Source organism: Olea europaea, chromosome 1 (genome assembly GCF_002742605.1).
Source record: "Olea europaea var. sylvestris chromosome 1, O_europaea_v1, whole genome shotgun sequence".
Classification (NCBI taxonomy): domain Eukaryota; kingdom Viridiplantae; phylum Streptophyta; class Magnoliopsida; order Lamiales; family Oleaceae; genus Olea; species Olea europaea.
In genome coordinates, this window is record NC_036237.1 from 5,171,658 (window position 1) to 5,198,718 (window position 27,061).

The window sequence follows — 27,061 nt, forward strand, 5'->3', positions numbered from 1 at the left end:
AGGGTGAGTGTACAACAAATGTGCCCTTATTTGCCATGGAAAGATACAAGACTACCTGTCAACATTAAATAGTTCAAAAAACTAATCGAATAAACACAACTTCCTAAGCAAAAATTAGGATCAATTACCATAAACAAGGAGTAATGACTTCTATACATGTAAAGTGACACCGACTCATTTTCTAAAGGTTTTCATGACAGTTAACTAGTGCAAAGCTATTAACAAGCCAAGTGAAATACAGGCATATAACAAATATAATTGTAAAAAGGAAAACTACAATTTTATCCATCATAGCATAATTGAAAGAATTGCAATGTTCAAAGTGCTCTGAAAATTTCAGTATAATCCTAGGATTTAACAAATAAGCTTAGCACACCAGATTCTAACAATTGGTATGATTTCTTATATTTGGTCTATCCTCAATCTATCTTCATAAGATTTCATGTCATCTTGATGCAATGCCTCTCTTTGGTCAACCAAATTCCAACCCTCCATTTGCCAAAATAGAGAATTATTCCATCACCTCTCAGAAACTGAAGCAACTTTTCTAGATATCATGGACTCAGCTATATGGATTGCTCTTTGGGGCCCTGTGATTGTAACTTTTCTGCAAGAGGACAAAAAGTTCTCAAGACAAGAATAGCTAGGTGTTGCTAAAAAAATGAAAATCATTGATTTTCTCATACCTATCAGATGTCCCGACCATGAAATCACCCCTATCAGATATCTTTATCCTAGCTCCACTAAGCTGCAAGTAAAGAAGCACAAAGATGGCGACCAAGCCAATAGAGAAATTTCTGAAATACCTCATGTAAAACTTACACATTTATTTATTTAAATTTAGATTTTAGCACATCCCTTCTCACATGCAGCCAAGATTCATTTTTCGTTAAAGGTTTGACATGTGCACAATTTACATGAAAGGGTGGTAGCGGTAGCTGTTGAAATGTTGTTCAAATATCCATAAAAGCGTGTGGAACTTAAAAGTGGACATTGAAGGGCAAAACTTGGCCTACACAACCACATAGGCCATATTGGTGTTGGTCGCATGGCCATTTATAGAGTATTTATGACCTGCATTAGCCATTAAGGGCCGTTTTGTTTAAATTTTTTGTGGCTCTTAGAGATTGTCCTACAACTTTTTGAGTGTTCTTTGGCACCAATTCGTGGAGTATTGTTAAGACCTATAAATAGATGATTGATGATCAATACAATACACTCGAAAAAATTCAATTGTGATCATAATTTCATTCCACAAAAATAAAAGCTCCTTTCTTTATATAATATTCATCTTCTTTGTGTTCTTAAGTTTTGGTGGATTTCGCTAGTGTTTAAGTGTTAAATCCTTTACAACGCATGATAAATCCAACAAAACATTTGCCAATAATCCCTTTAAGCACCAAAATTCAATCCGAGAGGGGACAAATATCATTTGAGGACAAGGATCACGTATTTGAGCCTTCATTCAATCTTTGTTCGTAGTTCCATTTGTTTCTACATTTATCATTTGTTTATTCTCTATTTTCCTGCGTGTAAGTAATATTTCCAACAGTAGCATGACTTAAATATATCGTGTTGAAGCACCCTATCTAAAATCTTAAGTGGTTGGAGAAGGACACATTTTTTTAGTTAAATTTACTCTTCAACAAGAAATTAAAAGCTGCACAGTACCTGGCTGATCTCCATGAGACTCCTTCCACCGCGGCCAACAACTAGTCCTATATGCTCATCCGCAACACCAATAGTCACGGAACTATTTCTATCTTCCTACAATACCATGTAAATTCAGTTAAACAAACACATATAAATATATAACATCAGTAAATTATTATTACATTTTTATATAGAAATCCTAGGGCACTTTTTCCTATGCAATATTATTGCCCTCTAAAAGAAAAATTAGATAAACAATATAAGATGGAATGAGAACTAAGAGGCTAGTCGCAAGACCTTGTTACAGTAAAAATTGGAGCATTGGTAGGAAGACGGATCTTAGTGAATGACAAAGATACTTTTTAATTAATTTCAGACACTAGATACATTAACGGTTTTTGTAAACAAACTATAAAAAAACAACTAAATGCATGACTAAGATAGCTTTTGGTCAAAAAGTTAAAATTCCAAACCAACATTTGACGGCAACACAACTAGAACCTTTTTAATTAATTTCAGACACCAGATAAATTAACGGTTTTTTTAGACAAATGATGAAAATACAACTAAATACATGAATAAATAGCTTTTGTTCAAAAAGTTAAAATTCCCTATTAACATTTGACGGCAACACAACTAGAAACTTTTGAATAAATTTCAGATACCAGATATGTTAACTGTTTTTTTAGACAAATGATGAAAATACAACTAAATGCACAAACAAGATAGCTTTTGTTCAAAAAGTTAGAAGACAGCAACACAACCAGAAAATAGCTTAGTCAAAATATATGGAGATCATAATAGACCTTGTTCTCAACTCTGTTGTCTTGATACTTCCCTCCAACTCCATTTGGTTTATAGCTCATCCCGTTATATGCCACTGCTGCAAAATGGTCAGTGAATCACTTTCTTAACCATATAGAAGCAACTTAAACTGAAAATGTAACAAAAACTTTCCCTAACTTTTTCTATAAACATCTTTGAATTTGCAAAAACTATGAAGCATAAACATCAATAAAATAACTCCAACACAATATAACATAACATGCAAAATATCTGGAACTAATAAAATATAAAATAATAAAAAATTCTGATGTGCGCGTAAATTAATGAATTCACCAATCTCTGCAATGATCTAAAATTTAAGATCATCTCATTTTCCCATTTTATGAATGAGAATAATCGCTTCTTCAACAGTAAAAGGCATTTTATCATCAAGCATTTGGAATCAGAAAATATATGAGAAGGATTTTTCTTATTGCAGTGCTCCATTTTCATCAACTTTATTGAGAGCTACAACTATGCGTGACTCTAACAGAATGCATAATTAGCAATTATTTATTGACAAAGCAGAAGCATGTAAGTATAGCGTGCATAAGAAGAACATGCCATTGCTCCAACAATAGCGCATGACAGCTGATAGGATTGATTATCAACAAGAAATTAATACCTGCGTACGGGAATGGAGCACTTGCAGACTGTTGATAATGTGGGTCTTCTACCAATTTCAGTAGGATCAGCTCGATGGCACGGATTTGACCTCCTAAAGTACCAGTCACTGTTACTATTCTGTCATGCAACCCAAAGTGAATATCAGCGAGCGGAGATATCTTTAAGCCAGCTTGAGAGTCCTCAATCAATGACCTGTTCCAACAATTAAATGCAAGTTAGAACAATAATCATGAGGAGAAAAAACTATCACACTGTGTTAGTCTCATTAAGAGAACCATAATCCAGTTTATTTCAGAATCTGGACTTAATAGAATATAGGGCAGGAAACAACCTGACCATCCATCTTTTCTTTCTTATCAATGAAAAAAAAAAAATTAATAGCAGAAGCAAATTTTGTTATGCACTAGTTGTGTTTAGAATAAGCCTGTGAGATACACCCTTTATTATCTGAAAATCAAATTATGCATTGGGTTTGCTATTATACGAAAAAAAGAGGAGCAGTAACATTTGTACAAGCTCAGTAGAAGTCAAATATTGAAAATAAAATGAAGCCAAAAAATATTATTTCACCTCCAAACAAAATAATAATAATAATAATAATAAAGGAAGGGAGAGAGAAAATTATAATAAAATTGAAAGAAACCAAAGAAAGTTGAAGCAACACTACTCAAAAGAGACGCCAATTTTGCCAACCATTCAACATAAGAACCATATGCATTTCAACATGAAAACATAAAGCTTAAATACCACACCAGTAGACATGTCAAACTTAAGGAAGGACGAATTTCCAGCGCCCTCTCCTCTAAACCCTAACCCTAAAGACTCAAGAAAGAGGTTGACAGGGAACATTACTAATGAAGCTTATTCAGTGTATGAATGAATACTAATTTGAATGTCCTATAACATCAATAAACTGATAACAGAGTAAGGGACAAGTATCCATTTGTTTCCAATATTACATTTTGGGGGTAACAGGCATTAAGTGTGCCTGGGTCACAAAGACTGAGAGAGAGGAATATATACATGCATTGATAATCACACAAGCAACAAGTGACATAGATTTTTTATGGAAAAACTTTCTTCAGGATGTGCTAACAAGAGGCAGCCTCATCTTCTGTGTTAAAAGCTCAAGAGACTAAATTACTTGATGAAAGCTCCAGCATGGCCTTTGTGAAAAGCTTATAGCCACCAACTGTTGGAAGCCAAGGCAGCACTTCTAAATAGACAAAATAGAAGTACAAGATGCTTCCTGAAGAAGTGGTAGCAAATTTCACCTTGAAACAACAATAATTTTCTACTAAACACGTTAAAACCAAGACGGGAAAAGGAAAAGGAATATTAAAAGAAAGGTAATAAATTGATCGATATCATGATTACAACTTTACAGAATCCATCAACTTGCGCCTGTATTTCAAAAGCGCACACATATAGACATGCAGAGAGGATATGTACATTCGTGCTGTGCACATGCACAGAAGTAGAAAAACAGGCCTGTTATGCAAGAATTCTGTGACAAGCTGACAACCTGAGCCTGCAGGTTGCCCTCTAATGCATATAATGAAGGCTACAGCCTAGAAAGTCACTGCCCGAATTTGCCTCCATATTATTTAACTAAAATGCCCCTTACTGACAATAGCAAGAAACAATTTACAGAAATCTTTTTCAAAGTGAAAATCAGTGTTCAAGTGTGTAAAAAGCACACCACCAATTAAGCTGATTTAACAAAAATCCTGTTGAAAATATATATAATATGAAGGAACTTACCTTTAAAAATAGACATTTCTATTAAAAGGTGAAAACGCTTTAATCCATTTAACAGGCCAAAAAAAGAATCTTTTTTTGGTAATACGGATATTTTTACAAGATATCCAAAGGTACACAGTACACTAAACGAATTAAAACTTTCAGAAGTTACTTGGTCAAGAATTAATTTCCAAATAGTTCATAAGAAAAAAGGAACAGAAGAAAGTGATATAGTCAATTTGACATTTAATAACTAGCAGTGACAAAGCATGCGATGTGAAAACCTATATAGTCTAATTTTGTGTATTCATGAATCGTTAAGAAAGTCAATATCATAGAATCATAGAATTTGTTTTTCGCTCTTAAGAATTGAACTTTCAGAACTTAAATAACTCCTTGCTACCATTATAGGCCATTTGTTTGATCTTCTTATATGCTATATCCTCCTATTAACTTTAAAGGAACCTAAAATAATCATTGAAACGAAAAAAGAAAATTTTGATTAGAGCAATGAAATTTAGCCCCAGTTTGTTTCCCGTTCTTTCCCCATTAAAATGAAAAATATGACCATTATCCATCACATCAAGCCACCAAATTTGAATTTTTATTTTTTGTATGAAGTTCATAACGGCTATATTTTTCATTCGCATTTTTACAAAAATGGGAAACAAACGCCCCCTTAGACTTATTAAATATCAGCTAGTTCATTTATATAGATGACACTCAGAAAATATGTGAAGAATAAAGACAATGAGATGATAGCAGGTGTTTCTCTAACGGGAAAATTGTTACATAGCTAGTAAGTTTGCAGGATAAACAGGATACAATTTGTTATCCCTCGCCAAGCTTAAATTAAGAATCCTTAAAATAAGAAGTTAAGAACACCATAATTAACTGCAAAGTTAAGCTATCATCTAAATTATTCACTATAGCATACAAAAGCAAATACAACGTTTTAAAATGCATGTGGTTATTTGTTATCCAAATTTCCAAACAAAATTCATATCAGGTTATAAAACTTAAGCAATGAATCCAAGTAGTAGCTTGGAACTGCTTAAATTATAAACTAAGCAGCGGATCCCAAAATATGCTTGGACAAAATGTGGGTAATAAGTTGTGAGCCCTTAGAATGTGTGGATAAAAAGTGTGTTTCACCAACTTAGATTACAATTTCAACTTGGTCAAACGTGCAATAAGAATCTCACATCACGCGTTATGTACAATCACAAACATAAATGCATTAAGTCATGATATTTGTACTCTATTGCTACTTATAGAGTTCAACATTTTTGAAAGACAAAGTCAGCATAGCCGGAGTCAAGAACGACCTTCAATTGAGACTCAAAAGCACATAGCTAATGCAAGTAATTCCATTAATATCACTTAATCTAAGTCAAAGTCAACAATTAATTTTAACCAAATATTTTATGAGATCAACAACTTTTTAACTACACATTTCATCAACTTTTATCAAAATTCGCTAAAAATCTGATTTTAATCCCACCAAACATGGGCTTAATTTCGTATGAATGTTTACATGGCTTGACATCCATTAATAAAAATCTTCTTTATTAGCAACAATGAAAATAACGTCTTGCCTCGCTTCTTTTTAAATGAAGTAACGATTTTCTGATAACATTATTTAAGAATAAATACAATAAGTAAGATTCTTACTTTATGATGGCTCCACCCTTCCCAATTATTCCACCACAAGAGCCGCTGGGCACTATCAATCTAATTTTGGATTGTGGGTCAACCTTAGTGCCATCTTCCACATAAGACTAGCCAAAAATGAAATTAAATCTCTAAACTGTTGTGTTCAAAACCGCATCAGGATTTATGGTACAAATCATTTAACTTACCTCATTAAGCAATTTAGTAAGAATGAGATCAATTGCCTTCAGCGTGTCATCAATAGTTCCGGACACCATGGCTACCCTATCAGCTGTTCCTGGAAAATAATCAAGATTGCGCGACAACTGAATTCGTGCTCCAGATTGTGACTGGAGATCATTGATAGTGGAGCCACCTTTTCCAATAACAGATCCAGCTTCAGCATTTGATAAAAGGAACCTCATATGAGTTGTCCTCTCGTTGCCTGTGCAATAAATGACAAAATAAAGATATAGCAACATGTAATATGTTGCAAAACAAAAAATAAAAATTCAGAATAACAATCAAGAATGACTCATGCATTAAAAGAACGGAGCTTGAATGAGAATTATATATTCTTAGATCTCAATATGCAACATGAGCACGCATTTATTGCGTACATGCTTCACGAGAGATCACTAGTACCATAATTAAGCCTGTGAGTTGCGCGAAATGATGGCACACTACTTGTCCAACTATACATCATATATCTGCACAAGACATAATGCTATCCACTTATGTCACACCTGAGTGACAAATCTTCAAGTACCCATTATAGAAGCATTCACATTTTTGTCAAAATGAGAAAACCCGGAGTCTAGTGACTCTAGTCCTGTTTTCAGGAGAAAACCAACAGTGGGTGAAACCATAGGCTTCTCCTAAAGTAACGTTCTATCATTCATTTAAGCTTCTAGACAATAAATGGGCTAACATATTACTTTTCTAATCCGCAAATTTAGAAAAACGCACTTCCACCTCAAGTGCTAATATAAGTTTTCACGAAAATTAACTTCTCAAAATCAAAGAAAGTTCCCACAAAATTTAACAATGTCTATTGCTAAATTGCTAGGGTTTTAATCACAAACAATTATGAGGAAAAAAAAATCATTGAGCAACCTTAACCTGACTAACACTGTAATTTCCACACTATTTTAAGCTGTAAAGGAACAAATGTAAATGTAAATGCAATTTTCACATTAAACCGTAATTCTTCAAGCCAAACGGATTTAAAACCACAGATCTCCTTGCACACGGAAACACGCGCACATATAGATATAAATAAAAAGAGAGACCTGGGGGAGGCGTAGATTTGCGAGGCGAAGATTGGTTGTGCTGAACCTCCGACGACGACCCATTGTGTAGAGATTGGGTCCCTTCCATTGCCATGCTTGTGTGTGTATATAATTGTGTATATCTATGTATGTATATTGGGAGAGTCAGAGCATTACAAATCTTGAGAGAAATTGAAAGTTGAAAATGCTACCATGTTATGTATATTTTATTATTTTATATTATCTGTATTATAGATTAACGGTGAAGAAAGTGAGATTTAGGTGTCGAAAGAGCCTCATAAAATGGGAATAGATCGAGGGGTTAGAAATCGGCTCTCAGGTTGCTGTTATGGTACTTACTCTGTTTGGGGACCAATGCGAGAGTGACAGGTTGGGGACAGGGTATATAAATAGCGGCTGAGGTGCCTTGACTTGAATTGCGCCCTTAATTCGAATTGATTGCAATTCAGATCAAGAGACGAGGTTAGTCCACCTCAACCCTTGTTTATATATCTTGCCCCTGGCACTATCACTCTAGCAGATCAGTTAGCCCCCCTCTAACCATCATTTTTTTGAGAATACATATTTTGTAAAATTACCCTACTCGCATGGCCTCGCACATGGGGCAGGCATAAAAATAACCTTTAGAAAATGGTCATTTTTTCAAAATAACCTCTAGTCAATTTACATATCAAAAATATCCTCCATTTGAATATTACATAATAAGACACTTTAATATAAAAATACTCTATTTTAGTCCTTAAAATTAAATATTGACTGAAATTTGATAGTTTTTATTTTATTTATTTGATTAATATTTTAAATTTGATTTATTTGATTTTTTATTCGCTCTAAGTAGCACCCCCTTTATTGGTATCAGAGTCATAGAGATCATGAAAATTAAAATAAGAAAAATAGATCATTATTGACGTTTAGAAGAAGAAAGAGGTGGTTATATATTTTTAAAACATATTCATAATAAATTAAAAATAATGATACTAACAATAACTAAAGAACTGCATAAAGAAATAAAGGAACAAATATTAGAAAAATTAATAATAGAAAAAATAAAAGATATATATACATATGAAAAAAATTATTAATATATATGAAGATGAAGAAAATAATTTATATTATAAAGAAAAGTATGAGTACAAATAATAATACACATTTAAAATTAAATAAATTACTTATAAAAATGAAAAAATATAAGATGAAATACGAAGTATAATGATAATACCAGAAGGAATGAGAATATCAAATAATAGACAATTAATAAAATTAAGATGTGAAAAATTAAGACTTGAGAGCAGATATTTTATTTTAGTAAAAGAAGAATTAGTAGATCCAGATACAGCTGAAAGAAGATTTTAAAAAATAATAGATAAAAGATGTAAATTAATCTATGAGTTAGAAATAAGAAAAAAATTAAGATGTCAATAAGTGAATATATGGATGAATTAAAGTCATTAATAAAAATGTTAATAAATAATGTACAATATTTAAGAAATGAAGTAAAAGAAACAAGAAACGATATAGATATATTAAAATTTGAAATTAGAGAATTAAAAGAAAATAATAAAAATAAAGATAAAAAAAAGATAAAAAAACTTATAGAAAAAGAAATGACTCGAATAGGAAAGAAACATATATAAAAAGAGAATATAGTAATAGAAACAGGAAGTATAGATGATGAATTTAGAAAAAATATATTATCAAAAATATTAGAAGAGGAAAAAGAATCTAGAGAAAAATCATTAGGAAAATAAAAAGTAGAAGAAAAATAAGATAAAAATGAATGAAGAATTAGATTTGTTAATAGAAAATTTTGATCAATTAAATTTAACTGATATAAGTGAATACCAAGTTTTAATGAATACTGGAGGAGGACATAATTCAGCAGGAACCTCTAAACAGGAATTACATGATACAGATGAAAGTTATGCACCTATATATAATAAACTATATAGACAATTCTATGATAAAGTAAGAGATAGACAACCCACCTAAAGGAAATAAATATAAAGATATGTTTGAATTAAATGATAATTATGATAAACCAATTAATCATTGAGGAACAAAACTAGATTTAGATTGTAAAATAGATACTAAAAAAGCCTTATTAACTTGGACAGATTTAATAATATTATTCTTTTCATATAATAAAGATGACACATAGGAAGATACTGAAAGAAAAATAGATTTCTTAATAACATCATTTGAAGGAGATGGTAGAAATTGATGAGAAGAAATAAGCAATGATACAAAAACATTAATAAAAAGAAATGTACAAACAGAAATAATCAAGTCAGATAGACAAGGTATAAAAAATTAGTAGAATATATTTCAGATAAATTTTTAGGAGAAAATTAGAGAAGAAATGTTGAAGGGAAATCAATAAGAGAAAAAAATAATGCTGGAATAAAATTAATAAATTTAACAATATGTGATATGTGTAAAATTAAAGAATATACTTGTGAATTTAAAAATTACTATTATGTTCAATTTTATAGTAATGAAAATCAAAAAGTATACCAAGACATGTACTATACTAAGTTACCAGGTTCATGGGAAATATATTTTAAAATAGAATTTGAAAAATATATTAAAGATAATATTGGAATACCTAGAATCTTATGTTCAAGAATAAATTTTTTATTTGAAAGACTTGCATATATATGTCAACAAAGACAATTAATGAAAAAATCAAGAAAATTAACTAAAATATATTGTGAAAATATGGAAACCCTTGTGCAATGGAGATGTAATCCCGAAAGAAGAATTAATAAAATAAAATATAAAAATAAAAAGTTTAAAGAGTTTAGGAATTTTAATAAAAAATATATAAAACCTAAAAGAAGATATTAAAAAAGAAAAAATAATTCATATAATCAACAGAAGTATAAAAAGAAAAATAAAAGCGAATGTAAATGTTGAGATTGTGGAGAAATGGGGCATATAATCCTTAGTTGTGATAAAAAGAAAGTTAGAATATTACAAAAATAATACCTAGAAATAAAAGATGAATTAAGTGAAATATCAGATATTGAAGAATACTATAATCAAGAAGTGTATATAAGTGAAACAGATGATGAATCAACATCTGAATAGAGAAATTGAAGAAATAGAAAGTAATAACATAAATATACAAGAATATGAAGAAATAGAATGATATGGACTAAGAGTCACTTTTGATAATAATGAGTTTAGAAAATTGTAAAAATTATCTTTAGACTTAAAAATAGAAAAATGGGAAGTCTTTGATGAAATTTGAAAAAAAAAAGAATAGCAATAAATGAATATCACAAAATAGAAAAAATCATAAATGTAAGGACAATTTATGGGCAAAATAAATTAAATCTTTTAACAAAAAATACAGTTGAAAAATTATTAGCAAAGATTAGTAAAAAACAAAGTGAAAAAATCCAATATGTTTATTTAGTAGGAATACAAATAATGTTTAAATCACTATTTAGAAAAGTGATAGATTCACCCTTAACTATAACTTTACATGATGAAAGAATAATAAATTTAAAAGATAGTCATTTAGGAACGATAGAAAGAAATTTAACATGTCAAAAAATTATGTTTATATGTTATCCAAAATATTGTGTATCATTAAAAGATAGAAATTTTAATAAAATTTTAGGACTACATTTTAAACTTCATAGAGATGATATGATGCAACCAGTTGATCAAATTATAACTATAGAATATAGAGCTCTATATACATTTACTAATTCTAATTATGAAAATATTTATTCCAATAAACCATATATTGAACTTCATAAAGAATGTAAAGATATTAGTAAAATAATATAACTAAATAAACAAATAAGTTTAATTCCAGAAGAATATGAATTTAGTATAACAAAAAATAAACCTGAAATAAAAGAATTGAATGAAGGAGAATGTTCAAATAATATTATATTTAAGGATGAAAAATTAATTAAAAGATCAAGAAGTTTTAAAATACCTAATAAAATCCAGTTAGAAGAAATCAACAAAATAAAAGAAGTAAAACTATATAGGAATACTGGAAATATGAAAATAGAAGGAGAATATTATAATGGAAGAAAAAATATAAATGAACCAAATATATTAATAGATACAGGAGCTAGTCAATATTATGTAGTTTCAATTAGAAATAAAGGTCTAATTACTTATAAAATTGAGTCATATAAGTATGTAAATTTTGATGGACTAGTACATATTACAGATTTAGAAGTTAAGGTACCAATAAAAATAGGAGGACTAGATCTTTTAGTACCATATTACATAAATAAGAGTATGAATATAAATCACTACATACTTTTAGGAATGAGTTTTCTAAATAGATTAGAATATTATAGTATAAAAAGAGAAGGATTATATATTGTTCATAGTGGACACTACATTATGTAAAAAGAATTAGATGAATAATCAGATGAGTTTTACATTAGCTGTGTATATATAAATTACTATTGTAGAAACAAATATAATAACTTGTGTTTTAATAGATACAGGAAGTGATATAACAATATTTAAAAGTTTTTAAATAAAATCATGGAATAATAATAGTAATATAAAAATAACTGGAGTTACAGGAAGTACTCAAATAATTAATAGTGCTGATAAAGTTAATATAATTATTGGCAGTAAATAAGTAACAATAAATAAAATTTATAAATATTATAAATTAGAATGTGATATATTATTAGGAAATGACTTCATACAACAATTTCAATAATATAAACAAAATAATTATATGATAATGTTACAAACAACTTGTGAACACTTATTAAAAATTCCTAGAGAATTTAAATTTTATAGAGTTCGGCCAGCCCAACGTGCTGATAAATGAGGAAAAAACCAATTATATATAATGAAATAAAAAAATAAAAGAATATTATATAAAAATGTTCTAAAAATAAAAATGGAAATGAATATAGAAAAAATCATTGAACAGAAAATGTTTATGAAGAAAATCCATTATTATTTTGGAAACCACATCACCCAAAAGCCAGAATAGAATTAACAAAAAATGTTATAATAAGAGTTAGACCAGTGATGTATACTATAGAAGATACACGAGAATTTAAAAATCGAATAAAAGAATTGTTAGAACAAAAACTTATCAGATCTAGTAATAGACCTCATAGTAGTCCAGCCTTTATGGTTATGAAACATTCTGAACGAGTTAGAGGAAATGTTAGGATGGTCATAAATTATAAAGAATTAAATAAATATACTAAATTCGATGGTTACTTTCTATCAAATAAAGAAATGTTAATAAATCTTGCAAGAGGAAAACAATATTATTCTAAGATTGTAAATCAGGATTTTAACAAATAAAAATGGAAGAAGATAGTATACAATACACTACATTTAGCACATCTCGAGGAAAATATGAATGATTAGTTATGTTATTTGGTCTAAAAAATGCACCACAAATATATCAAAGAAAAGTGGATAATATATTTAAAAAGTTTAATGAATTTCTAATTGTTTATATAGATGATATATTAATATGTTCTAATAATAAAGAAGAACATAGAAATCATTTAATCCAATTTATTAGAGAATGTAAAAAAGAAGGAATTGTACTATCTAGAAATAAATATATAATAGAAAAATAAGAGATAGACTTTCTTAGATTATCAATAGATAAAAGAGGGATAAAATTACAGACTTATATATCCAAAAAAATAGAAAGTTTTTCAGATAAATTAGAATCCAAAAAACAAATACAAAAAAATTTAGGATGTTTAAACTACGCAGAAGGATTTATTGAAAATCTTTCTAAGAAAAGACATAAAATTCAAGTTTTACTTAGAAAAACAAATACTAAAGGATGGAATAAAGAACAAACAGAAATAGTTAAATCATTAAAAGAAAAATGCAAAAATTTACCAAAATTAAGATTATCAGATAAAAAAGATAATTTGATAGTTAATATTGATGCCTCAGATAAATATTGGGCATCAATATTAAAAACAGATCAAAATGAAATTTGTAGATATTCAAGTGGAACTTTTAACCAAGCATAAATAAATTATACTACTCATCAAAAAGAATTACTAGCAATTATTAGAATAATAAAAAATTTCTCATTATTTTTATTATCCAAGAAATTTATTGTTGAAACTGACAATTTTCAAGTTGCAGGATTAGTCAAGAATAAACTATCATCAGAATCTCAATACAGAAGGCTCCATAGATGGCAAACTTATTTAACATTTTATAATTTTGATATAATCCATATTAAAGGATTAATAATTTTCTTGCAGATTTTCTCAGTAGAAACATAGAATTTGCTGATGAATAAAGTCAATGTCATGAAATTATACCAATCTATCATACATTTACAAAAAAAGACAGATTTTCTTAAAAAAGAATCCGAAGATATAAACTCTGGAACAACCCATATCTCAGAGATGTTCAATTCAAATATAAAAATATTATTGAATATCACTACTGAGCATCATAAATATGCCATAGAACTCAAAAATCAAGTTGATATTATTGCAGCACAACTAAAAGATATACTGTCTGAGACAGATATACCAAAGAGCTCATAAATGAATTTTTCAAATCAATACCAAACAGGGATAACTGGAAGCAGCAGTGGACCCAAACGTGACAACATACCAACTAATAACAAAGGAGATTCCATTTTAACCAAAAAAGTTATGATAGATGGAGATAAAAGAGATACCAAAACAATCAGCATCATAGACCAAGAAGATAAAATCCTTTTAGATCCAAAAGAAGAAAAATATGTCGAAATAGTCAAAATTGCTTATGAAATAAAAATGAGTGATTCATATTTCATTTCTCCAAAAAATAATGTTTATCCCGAAATAACAGCCATGGAAGGAGGAGACCCTTCATTTATAAAAATTATGGCAGGCTATGGATTCATGGATTTGATATATCCAGGAAAAGATTTGATTGAAATTTCGAAATTCGATGACATATTCATTAAAGAAGTATTCATATTTGCCAAGGGAAGGAAAATATATTTGAAATTCTATTCAATAAGTACAGAATATGATGGAGTTGTTTATTATCCATTTAAACACATAATTTCAATTGGATATGTTGCAGCCAATTTTCAAATTGATGTTACAGAAAATAATAGAAAAGTTTCGATAGTGACAAAATCATGAATCAAACATAGAAGAACACTTGGAATTAAAGCCATTTACAATATTGCTAAAAATTTGTTTAATAAAAAATTCTTATACTTGTGCCAATATGAAAATTGGATGTTGATATCCAATGGAGGATATGGAAAATCATAAATTTTAAAAGACTATATTACAATATTCGATATACATCAATTTTCAGGATGTTCTACCACTATAAAAGATTCCTGCCAGTTAAGGAAGTACCCTAACTGCACGTGAAGAAATGAAGGAAGAGGACAATAATAGAACACCTTTGACAAAAATGTATGGAAAACAACAATACAGCTGCATGTGAGGACATTGAAAAAAAAGAGAGCAATAATAGAAAAAGATGCTCTTTAGATAAAAAGTTAAAGCAGCACGTGAAGATGTAGGCCCAATGAGGAAAATAATAGAGAGGCAAGTGTGCCTTTACTGATGTACTCAATGATGTAATAGAGTCTTATAAACTTGTATAAATAGAGACATTGCCATAGAGAAAGATCATCTTATCTTGAAATCTCGAGTTGTAAGCAATAGCTACTCAAGAAACCATTCCCAGATTGAAAAATCAATTTTTTTCTGAAAATCCCTTTGTACCAAATAGAAGTCTTGTATAAATTCTGATAGAAATAAAACTACAATATTTTGATATGAATATGAGCTTCTAAATCTTTATTCCCATAAATTCTTGAAATATCTGATAAAAAGTTTCCTTCTTATTTTAGCAAAAAGAATGTTTTTCTTTAACAGAAGTCTAAAATTTTATTCTTTAGAAGTTGATACAGTGAGAGCAAGTAGCTGAAATAGTAACAATTCCGTGAAGGCAGGAGGCCGTTGAAGGAAGCAGTTTACAGATTCAGAGTTCGAAGGTCACTCGGTTCTAAGAATAAAAATTCAGATCAAACCTAAGGTAAAACTATTAAACTTTTACTAAAATTAGAATGAATCTTTTTAAGATCTTAAAGAATCATAAGGATTAATTAATGATTATGAATAAATGTCAGGATATACAATTGAAGGATTAAATAATCTATTAGAAAAAATAAAGAATATTATCTCTCAATTAGAAAATATAAATTTACCATTTGAAGAATATAACATTTTAATTAGAAAATATGAAATATATGTTGCATATTATTCTTATTTATTAGATTATAGAATGGATTCATATTCAAAGTAGAAGATGAAATATTTAAAAGATTATGATATATGTTGCAATATAGAAAGAATTATTTTATTAAGAGTAATGTAGATCTTTCAATAAAAATGAATAGTGATAGGCCAAATAGAAAAATATTCCCCTTACTAAAAAAATACCCCACAAATATCCATCCACCCCTTCGTCAATCGAAATTGTACAAAAAGAATAATTCTCCTATGTATGTGTGTAGCTTGTGGGGGGTTCTGTAAACCCTCACTCAGTAGTGCAGTACAATCCTTTCATTAAATATATATTTGTGTGTGTGTGTGTGACTGAAAAGTGAAAAAAAAAAAAATTACGTGTAAAATTATTTTATGAACATCAAATTTTTTGAGAATCTATATTTCATAAAATTATTTTTAAGAAAAATGTATTTGACTAAAAAGTGGAAAAAATTAAATTTATGTTTAAAATTATTTTATTGAATAAATACATTATTGAAAAATGAATTTGGAGAAATAAAAATTATAACTAATGGTACTCAAACAATAACTTATTTTAATAGTTGAGAACATATCCAAAAAATTCTCTATTTATGTTGAGAATTTCTATAGAGGGAGAATTTTGTTCTAAACTCCATTCTTTTTTAAATATATATATTTTTTTCATTTTTTATTTAACATGTTTTTCATGTTAATGGCCAGTTAATTTAGCTATAATTTGAACAATTTGAAACATTGATGAAATGTATAACTAGTGAAATGTAGTTATTATACAGTTGAAATAGAAAGTGCATTTGGTTCTCCAAAATTTTAAAGTCAAACAGGGTCTATATTTCAAAAAGTTAAAGAGTAAAATCCTCTTTGTCCTTTGAGCTTATTTTTAAGATTGATTCTCTAAAATAAAGATTAATTTTTATTTAGAAAATATGACGAAGATACTCTAAGATAGACTGATATTTTTTAATATTTAAAATTGGTCAATAAATTATTCTATAAAAGATAAAAGGTTAAGTATAAAGTGGTTAAATTAAGCCCCCATTTGGTATGGTTAAAAAAAGATTGTTAATAAAATTTGATAAAAGTTGTTCAACTATGTGATTAAAAAGTTAATAAAAGTTGAATGAAAATGGGTATCAAACAGGGGTTGAATCATTAGTCAATAAAAAAATTTGACACTATATTTTGTTAAATTGATTTTTTTTGAAAAAAAGTGCAGCTCTCCATATTTTTGAAAGGTTTGAAACCTTTGTTGCAAAAATTCCTTAAACTACTAAGGGTTAAAATTGGTATTTTAATTATGAGAAATTGGATAAGCTAAAAATATAATCTTAAAAGCTATATTTTTTTCTACTTCTCAATTATACTGCCACGTGGTGCAAATTGTTCTATAATTAGTTTTCAAAATTCATCAATCACTTAAAATAACTTTTGATTTTTCGAGAATAAGAAGTCGGACTCCAAAATCAATCACAAACAGGAAGTAAAACTATTACAAAATGGAGTATCACTCCTTGAAAATCCCATGAATAAAATGGCCTCCAATTGTAAAATTTATTTTTTAAGTAACATTAAATTCCAAGATATTTTTCTAAATTCAGTTACAAAGTCTATACACCTTAAAACCCAATGTTGACTTCAAAACTCTAGTGATTAACAATTACCACCAAGTCATGAAATCGAAAAAAAAAAAGAAAAAAGGTCAAGAATATTGATACTTCAACGATTAAGTTAAATCTTTGTAAAAAGTGGTGTAGGAGTTGGTTGTGAGAGAGACAAGCAAGCATAATTTTACTAGAGTTTAAAGAATTACACGCGTTCCTCTGGGAACAAGGATTTTGGGGTGCAACCTTAACCTAATATGTCACATTTTCACTAGCTCGCGTGACTCTTTACTGAATTAAAATAAGTTTTCCTCAAGTTTTTATCTCCTCTTGCAACTAGGCTCCCTCATAGAAACTCATCCTATGATATCTTCCTCGATCTCAAGGATACATGTGATGATTTTAAGAAATTGACAATGTAATTTCCTTACTTATATTTTTTATATTTAAAACGTGCTAAAGACCATATTCGAGCACCATGCTGACCTTTGCTTGTAAGCTACCCAATTGTTTCATAACTATCAAAGTGTTCACCTAGGTCGAATGTATATTTGCCGATATGCAAGGATTGTGCGAAGACCGCACGGATGATAGAGATATCGAAAGGGACAATTGTGTCTTCATGTCAAACGTGCCAAAGAATATGTTATCCTATCACATGTCTTGATGTTGGAAGCCTATGTAACCTTTGTTGTCACGCTGATGATTACAAATAGGTCTCACAAGATCTAGTGTGTAACACCCTAATAATTGGTTGACACAAAGTTCATTGGTCCTAATATTTGTTCGGTAGTGACAATGTAGATAATCTAACTCAAACTGACACCATTAAATTATTTGAGTGCAACATTGTTCCGAGTCTACACTATTTAGAAGTGTGATATTGATAAAAGTTGGCAGATTTTAAAATGAGCCCTGTTTGGGCTCAAGATAATTTGTGGAGAAAAAATGTATTTTTAAATAATAATTTTTTTAGAACATTTATCATTTATTTACTATTCCAAAATACATTTTTACATGTAAATGACTCCCAAACACCCTTTAAGGAAAAATTTTAGATTTGCGTGTAATATTATTTTATTAAAGAATATATGGTTGAAAATGAGTTTTTAAAAAAATAAATTTTTGGAATAAGGAGACTCAAACAAGGGCTTAATTTAATGGGGTCAAATTGGGGCAAAATATGCAAGTTAAAAGTAAAGTTAAACAAGCATTTTAGGCTTTGTTTGATTCCCATTTTTTTGAAAATGCATATTTTCCTCTTCTTTTCAATCACACATACTTCACGAAAATAATATTACATGTAAGTCAAAAACTTTTCTTCTTTTTTAATCACATATTTCCCACCAATTTACTATTCTAAAATTCATTTTTCTTATAAAAATGGGGCTCAAACACCTTCTTAACTTTTTTTTTCTTCGAATGCAATGAAATTTGCAATTTGGGGTTTGAAATTGATATATTTCATTGATTTCTTCATTGCTCTCTACTTTATTTTTTCTTTTTCTTGAAATAGGCGCCTCACTTTCAAATTAGCGCGGAAGAACGAAATTTCAAAAGTATCCCCATTCAATATCCACCGTTTCATTTCTCTTTAATCAACGACTGATATCCCACGATCCGCGTTGCGTAAAATTAATCAATCACACTTCAACCTCACAGCCCTATATAAATCTGCTCCCGTCTCGCATTACCCTCATCCCCAAAATTTCCTCAATCAGTTGGCACTCTTTTTCCCTCTGAAAATCAAAATACATGGCTCCAAAGGCAGCAGAGAAGAAGCCTGCAGAGAAGAAACCCGCTGCCGAGAAGGCTCCCGCGGAGAAAAAACCGAAAGCCGGAAAGAAATTGCCAAAAGAAGGTGGCGCAGCGGCGGGAGACAAGAAGAAGAAGCGGGTAAAGAAGAGTGTTGAGACCTACAAGATCTACATCTTCAAGGTGTTGAAACAGGTCCACCCCGACATTGGAATTTCCAGCAAGGCCATGGGTATCATGAACAGCTTCATCAATGATATCTTCGAGAAATTGGCTCAGGAGGCATCCAAGCTCGCCAGGTACAATAAGAAGCCCACCATCACTTCTCGGGAGATTCAGACGGCTGTGAGATTGGTTCTGCCCGGAGAATTGGCTAAGCATGCAGTTTCTGAAGGTACAAAGGCTGTCACCAAGTTCACCAGCTCCTAGAGTAGATTTTCTTTGTATTAATAATGTTATAGTCAGCATAATTTATTCTGTATTTGTGGTGTTTGGAAGGAATGAATGTTGATTGGGTTTTTGTCTTTGAATTGGATACATAGATTGTAGCAGTTCTACAATGAATGAAATATAAGATCCAATCTATAAGAATGATTCGATTAAGAACAAAGAATTACATTTGCTTGCTTGAACGTCTTCCCGATATAAGAATTCAAGTAATAAATCAATTAAGTTCAATACTCGAATCAAAATCAAATGTGTAAGATGTAGACCAAGAATTATGCACTGGCTTAAGATATTTTAGTAAGGGCAATTTACAAAAATATCCTTAATATTAGAGGTTTTTTGAAAAATTATATGAAATGTTTTTTGGAATTAAAAAATATTATCTAAAGTTAACAAGCGACACAATATTAATTTTTTTTAATAAAAATTGTCACTTTTCTTTAAAAAAAAGAGAGAAAAAGTGACATAATGTCACTTTTAAAATTATAGTGTCATATTTTTATTAAAAATGACATATAGTCTCACTTTTATTAAAAAGTGATGTTTTTTATTAAAAAAATGTAATAAAAATTTCAAGATAATTGAAAAAGTGATAAATACTAAAAAATGTGACAAAAATTCAAAAAGGAGTAGAAATTAAAATAAAAAAGTGACACAAATTTAAAAAAAGTTACAAAGATTCAAAAAAAAAAAGGTGATAGAAAATAAAAAAAAATGAGGAAATTTCACGTAATGTCCATTTTCAGTGAGTCATTTGCAAAAATGTCTATAATTTTGTCAATGTTCATTTTCCAATTATGTAGACGAAAATACTCTTGTTAGAAAATATTATTTTCACACAAGAATTCAAAATTTCCATATCATTTTTCATGTCAATCAATGTAAAAATATCAATCAGCATTAAATGCCTGGGTCGAGTTGGATCGGGTTATGGGTAAAAAATGAAAAACTTGATAGAACCCAACCCAAATACTAAAAAAAAATAAAAAAAAAATAAAATGAAGGCGGGGGAATGAAAAAATAAAAGAAGCCCTAAACTAAATCCTCTCAACTTTCACTCTCAGTCTCTCAATCTTCACTCCGACCCAATCCGCCAACAACGAGTCTATCCATTTCTTTCTTATTTTCTCAGTTGTCGTTTGCCCACCACACTTCAGAGTCCAGTGCTATAGAGTAAGTCGTTATTTTTTTCACTTTCCCAAGTCTCTCCTCTTCCTAAATTCTAACATTTAGCTAGTTTAATATAAATTGATGTCAAGGTCACTGAGTGTCTCGATTCTATTGGGCGAGCAAATACTAACTATTGATACAATTTGAGATAAAAAATGGTACATATGAGATACTGTCGAAAATGTTGAAGAGGTAAAGTGTTTAAAGAAATCAAGAAAATAATTGTACTTTTTATTGTCCCTATTATTGTATCTTTTGCTTTGAGATATAATCTATATGTCAACTAAATTTGGTGTTTCTAGATGATAAATAACACTAGTAAAAAGTGAAGAATATTCCATTTGAGGCATATTTCGTATCTAAGTTAGGCAATAAACATGATGAAATGACACAAGTTGTGTTGCTATTATACACTCTTAGATGGTTTGAATGCTCATCAACAACTAAATGGCTTCATTTTCGCATCAAATTTGTTATGCATCTTATTAAGGGTTGTATTTGTATATTGATGGTTTCTTATGGAGGAAGATTGTGATAGGTTGATAGCAGATAGAAAACTTTATCAAATCTTATAACATGTATACTTGATTTTGCGTATGGTCTGTTGTAGTTGGCTCTAAATTTATTTAATACAAGGCTATGTTGTTGTTATTTATTATGCTAAAGAATATTGTATTTTCGGTTTATTTGCATATCTAAATTAGGCAATTAACTTAATGAAATTGTAGAAGATTGTGTGTATACTTTTGAACTGTTTGAATGGTGATCAACTACAAAATGGTTACATGATAGCTTCAGATCAGAAGCCATGTTTGTTTTAATTTCAACAATTAAACAACTTAGTTTAGATATGGTATTTTATCAAACCATTGTATTGTAAAAATCATTTTTCTTTCACTGCATTTTAACAAGAATGTTATATTTGATTTCATTTGTACGTTCTCATACTATTTGTTAAAATATTTTTTTCATTTGTTTTGATTTGTAGATGAGTATGACACACCGATATAAAATTTCGGAGGAAGAACGTGATTCGGCCCATGTGTCGCAAGTGAGCAACACAAAATATATATTAGTTGTCCTCAACAAATTGGATCCACAGCAAAAGCGTCCGTTGAAGGACAGTTGTATAGGACATGTTGCAAGGTTACCGGAGTTGAAACTATTTGCTCAATTAATTCATTAAATGGTAAACAGATCGGTGGTATGCCGAAAGCGGTTTGAGGCTTGGTTCAAGGTGAACCAAAGGTTTGCACGATTTGGACTGCCGGAGTTCGCACTAATTTCTGGCTTGAAGTGCAGTCCAGTGCCTAAAGGTGCCGAAGTTGACAAAATCTTAGAAAAAACCCGTCTACAAGATAAAATATTTTCTAATATGGACCGGATAACATGTAGCGACCTGGAGAAAGTTTTTTTGAAATGTGCCAACTGTAATGATCGTTACAAGCTTGGGTTGGCACTAATTATTGAAGGGGTATTTAATTCAAGAGATCGAAATGTAGGAATAAATTCGACAACTCTTTCCATCGTTGACGACTTGAATTTTTTCAATGTCTATCCATGGGGTACAGTATGTTTTCAACTTCTCATCAAATCACTACTACCTGGATGCGGAAGAAAGGCGGATATGGTAAAAGTGAATGATTGTGATAGGATGACTTACACATTGTACGGATTCCCTCTTGTTGTCCATGTATACATCTATTTTGGTTCATTTCAGTTCTTCTCATCGCTCATTGTTATTTATCTCCAAATATGGTTATTACTGTTACAAATGTCATGCAGATTTGGGCGTACACGGCAATTTCGGAGCTAGGAGCTCGATTCTCAAGTAAGACTTGTGACGATGTCCCGAGGATGTTGCGGTGGTCTGGCACGAAACAACCTCATTCCCGAACATATTCAGATTTTTTTGAGAAGACAAATGTAGGCGATTTACATACTTAATTGTCTTACTCTTCGCAATATATATTTTTTCATTTCGCCTATTTTTCTTCTCCTGTAGGTGCACTTGTAGGCAATGCTGCGAGCAGCTGCTGCAAAAGAATTGCAGCCGTACTTCGTCGATCTAGTTCCGTTGGAAGACGCAGCCGACCCCGTTCTAGATGGTCTTGTTGCTCAATCAATAGAAATACAAGCTTGTCCAGTTGAAGATGATGTCATACGGAACGATGACAACAACCATCGACCAAATAAATCCCAGAGAGGCAACAAAGGTGGACCTCGTCATCGAGGTTTGCATCTCGTTGAAGGCAGAGAAGAAGAGCATGGAGATCCGATCGTTGAAAGACCTATGTCTTTAGATGAGATAAGAGTTATCTTGAATGAATAACGGGAGGCATTTGAGAGCAAGATGGAGGATTTGAGGGAAGAAATGAACACAAGATTCGCTAGTCTCCAAAATGATTTGGGGGGTCATGTGTGTGGTTTGAGAAATCATGTCACTGATGAGATGAATGTTCTTCGACGAAGGTTTGATGAAGTTGCTATAGAAATTGGACAACACAATGTTGGTGCTGAGTATGGTGGATTTGGTCATGACGATCGCAGTGGTGACGAGGCTCGACATGATGTTTTCACTCCCAATATTTCTGCGGACAGACAGGATGTCGGAGAGGCAACCGAACCAGTTGTTTGCAATATCCCTGATGTGTCCATAACATCAGGAGGTGGGATTGGAGTACTTGGGTCAGTATATGTTACTTGTGATATTGTGAAAGAGGCACCAGCCGTTGTACCTACAGTTGGTGTGACCATTGATGATCAACTGGTTCATGATAGCGTCGTTTGTAGACCTTCGATGGCAGCTGATCCACCTACACGTAGACCTCGATCGTTGAGGATGAAGAAGGCTAGTGCAAACACAAAGACGCCATACACCCGATCTGATCGCAAGAGGGGTAAGAGGGATGCGTAGAATTCAGAGGTTCGCCTATTTTGATTTATATGGTGGTTTTTCAATATGTATTTTGGTTTAGACAGTGGCTTGCATATTTTTGTTTATATGGTGGTATGTAATATTTTATGTTATGGAAAATGTATTTTGGTTTAGACAATGGTTTGCATATTTTTGTTTATATGGTGGTATGTAATATTTTGTGGATGTAAACCGGTGGTTTATAAGTTAGTGACATGTTTCGAATATTGCATGTTGAAAATAGTTTATAACTTTATTATCTCATATAGTGGAGAAGGAGATGTCAATGTTCTAATGAAATGTGGAGAAATCCTATACTTTAGTTGAAATATCGTTCTATACAAATGTACTGTCAAGTATCCAGATTAGCAGACATTTAATGTCGAGAACTACACGTTAAATATCAAGAAATGAGTGAAATGTCAAGAAATATATTGTTTCAATATAAATGTTAACGTCTCTTATTTTTTTCCCAATAATATGTGAACATATGTGTCATTCTGTGTGATCATGTATGTGGAAATAAAACAAACTTCGTGCTACTTAGCAGTTATTAAGGAAAAATTGATTAACTCGGTTAGCTTTAATAAATTAAAGAAATTTATCGAACATTTTTTTTCAATATAAAATTTGAATTGTACAAAACGTTAATTTATTTTTTTGTGAATATAAAATTTTAATGGAACAAAATGAATTAAAAAGAAATTTATAATTTATCAAAAAGTTTCAAATTGCAACACAAGAAAGTTTAAAAAAATCACTGATATATATATATATATATATATATATATATATATAATGTGTGAAAAATATTCAATTATGACAACACAACAAGCAAATATATTCACTATATACAGAATCTATCAACAACATTCAATTATCGTAACACAACAAAATGGTTTTGACATTTACTCACATGCAAAATTTTAGCTACTTTTTCTCGTTCACTCATTATCCTTACATTCACTCCCCCATCTACACATTTAGCTGCAATTATTTGTCACATTCACTTACTTTTCACACGTTTTAATTAATTTTAGCTCATTCTTCCCATTCACTCCCCCATCTACACATTTAGCTACAATTATTTGTCACATTCACTCACTCTCCTTCACCCACTCTTTACACATTTTAATTCCAGTTTCATTCTCACATTCATTTTGCCGAAAATATTTCCCACATTCACTCAAAAAAGACGCTCATTTGATCGGAAAAGGTAAGTAATTCAAAATTTGTATTTAATATTCGTGCTACTTAGCAGTTAGTTGAATATCTTGAAAGAAAATATACTTTTAAACTACAATTTACTCGAAAAACCTCGTCTCCGTGTCACGGAGAGAGCTTCCTCCGTGTCATGGAGCAACTGTTCCGTGATACTCTCATAGTGTCACGGAGACACAGAAATGCAACCACCATTTTTATTTTTATTTTTGTAATATGTTTTACGTCATATGTAAACAAAAATATTACATTTGGTTTAAAATATTAATTTTGATTTTAATTTTGTTTAGTATACAAGACGTGAAAAAAATTATATTTGTTTGGAAATATTAATTTTTAAATAATTGTACAATTAACAGTACTTTGTTTTACTATAATAGATGTGTACAATCAAATGATAATATTAATTCTTGAAAAAATAATTACAGTTGTTTAAAAATATTAATTCTTGTATAATTGATGCAGATGTCTTTAGAATACGTTCTCTCTCCAAAACAATGGTTTTCTGCTACCATCCTTCAGTATCCAAATCGTCAATACGTTCAAAATTTTGTAAATTTCATAGATGCAAATCAACAATGTTATTTGATGTGTAGTAATTTTAATGGATTTATATATGGAGCTATTTTCAAAGGAGACGAAGAACAATTTACAAGCAAGTAGGTACACGAATTTATAATGAGACTTATGCATTGTGGCAAAAATAATGAACTTTGGGTACGGTTAGATGACCATCTTGCTAGGTTTGGCTTGCAAGAATTTTACCTCATTACTGGACTACCTTGCCATGAACCATTCATAGAAATTGATTATAATAACGATCGTCTTAGAAATCAATACTTCAATGGCACAAAAAAAATTAGCAATAGAATGCTTTTTGAAACTTTCCACATGTGTGAAGATACATAAGATAAATTTAAGCTGGGATTAGTTATGTTGGTTGAGTGTGTGTTGAAACCGACTTCATGACAAGTTGATTATAGAACTCTGGGCATGGTTGAACATCTGGATGAGTTCCTTACGTATCCGTGGGGCCGAATAACATATTTCGTTTTATTAAATTCATTGAAAGAGTCACAATTGGAAAGAATACTAAGGATGTAATAGAATGGACAAACAGAATGTAAGTATGCATTACAAGGCTATCCACTCGCATTTCAGGTATTATATTCCTATTCTAATTACTTACGTATTATGTATAATTTCTTTGTACAAAGAATAAAATTTATACATCACATTTCTCTTTCTTTACGTTGCAGTATTGGATATATGAAGCGTTTCCATAAATTGAACAAAAGTTTGGTCGTCGTAAACACAGAACGGTGCAGATTCCACGAATCTATAATTGGAGGCCTAATACTATACTGAAGGAATCGGTTGTTAAGCAATTTTTGGATACTCAAGATGTATGAATTTTTTTTTTTCAATGTAGAATGACATTCACATTTTATTATTAACAAGTTCAATTAAACAAATGGATTCTGATAATTTGTTATAATTACAGATCGAAGTCATTGCAGTGCTGTAGCCTACAGAGGAAGAATTACAAACACCCTGGTACACAAATCTTTCACTGCCGGCTGACGATGAACATAATATATTAGATGCCATTATCACTGGAAAAGTAGATAATGTAGTACCACGAATACCGGATAACATCTGTGTGCAAGAAACGACCAGTCGTGGTACATCGAGAACTTCAACTGGAGTTAGGCCTAGTTCTGCTTCTAGTGCTTCCAGATATGTAACTGAAGACCAAATGGAAGAAATTTTGGGTATGTACAAGCAACATACGATATCAGATGTGTCCAATCTATGTGGCAACTTGAAGGCAGAATTTGTTGAAGAATCGAGAACCCTGAATTAAGATTTCCTTGAAAG

At 30.4% G+C, this 27,061-nt stretch overlaps 2 protein-coding genes across 3 annotated transcripts; one reads left to right on the plus strand and one right to left on the minus strand.

The window, feature by feature from the left end:
• Window positions 1-218: 218 nt before the first annotated feature.
• On the minus strand, window positions 219-8,153 carry LOC111379719 (protein BTR1-like). Of its 2 annotated transcripts, none has more exons than XM_023003246.1 (8): window positions 7,794-8,153; window positions 6,711-6,946; window positions 6,523-6,629; window positions 3,104-3,297; window positions 2,460-2,533; window positions 1,672-1,767; window positions 687-748; window positions 219-607 (listed from the first exon to the last, which is right to left on the minus strand). In XM_023003246.1, the coding sequence occupies exons 1-8, from the start codon at window positions 7,885-7,887 to the stop codon at window positions 520-522; spliced, it is 951 nt and encodes a 316-aa protein (XP_022859014.1). In that variant the 5' UTR covers window positions 7,888-8,153; the 3' UTR covers window positions 219-519. The 2 variants fall into 2 exon arrangements, with proteins under 2 accessions (XP_022859014.1, XP_022858959.1); XM_023003191.1 differs by having other exon boundaries at window positions 2,460-2,536; window positions 7,794-8,151.
• Window positions 8,154-19,357: 11,204 nt separating this feature from the next.
• LOC111379871 (histone H2B-like) lies at window positions 19,358-19,989 on the plus strand. The gene has a single exon (XM_023003338.1). The coding sequence runs from the start codon at window positions 19,426-19,428 to the stop codon at window positions 19,852-19,854; it is 429 nt and encodes a 142-aa protein (XP_022859106.1). The 5' UTR covers window positions 19,358-19,425; the 3' UTR covers window positions 19,855-19,989.
• The last annotated feature ends 7,072 nt before the right edge of the window (window positions 19,990-27,061 follow it).

What these genes read in the sequence shown, in the direction of transcription:
- LOC111379871 (XM_023003338.1), top strand. Translation starts at nt 19,426, where the DNA reads ATGGCTCCAAAGGCAGCAGAGAAGAAGCCTGCAGAGAAGAAACCCGCT.
- LOC111379719 (XM_023003191.1), bottom strand. Translation starts at nt 7,887, where the DNA reads ATGGCAATGGAAGGGACCCAATCTCTACACAATGGGTCGTCGTCGGAG. An exon ending in AAGGGTGGAGCCATCATAAA is followed by an intron (nt 3,298 to 6,522) that starts GTAAGAATCTTA and finishes TTGTTGGAACAG; the next exon opens with GTCATTGATTGAGGACTCTC. An exon ending in TGCTCCATTCCCGTACGCAG is followed by an intron (nt 2,537 to 3,103) that starts GTATTAATTTCT and finishes ACCATTTTGCAG; the next exon opens with CAGTGGCATATAACGGGATG.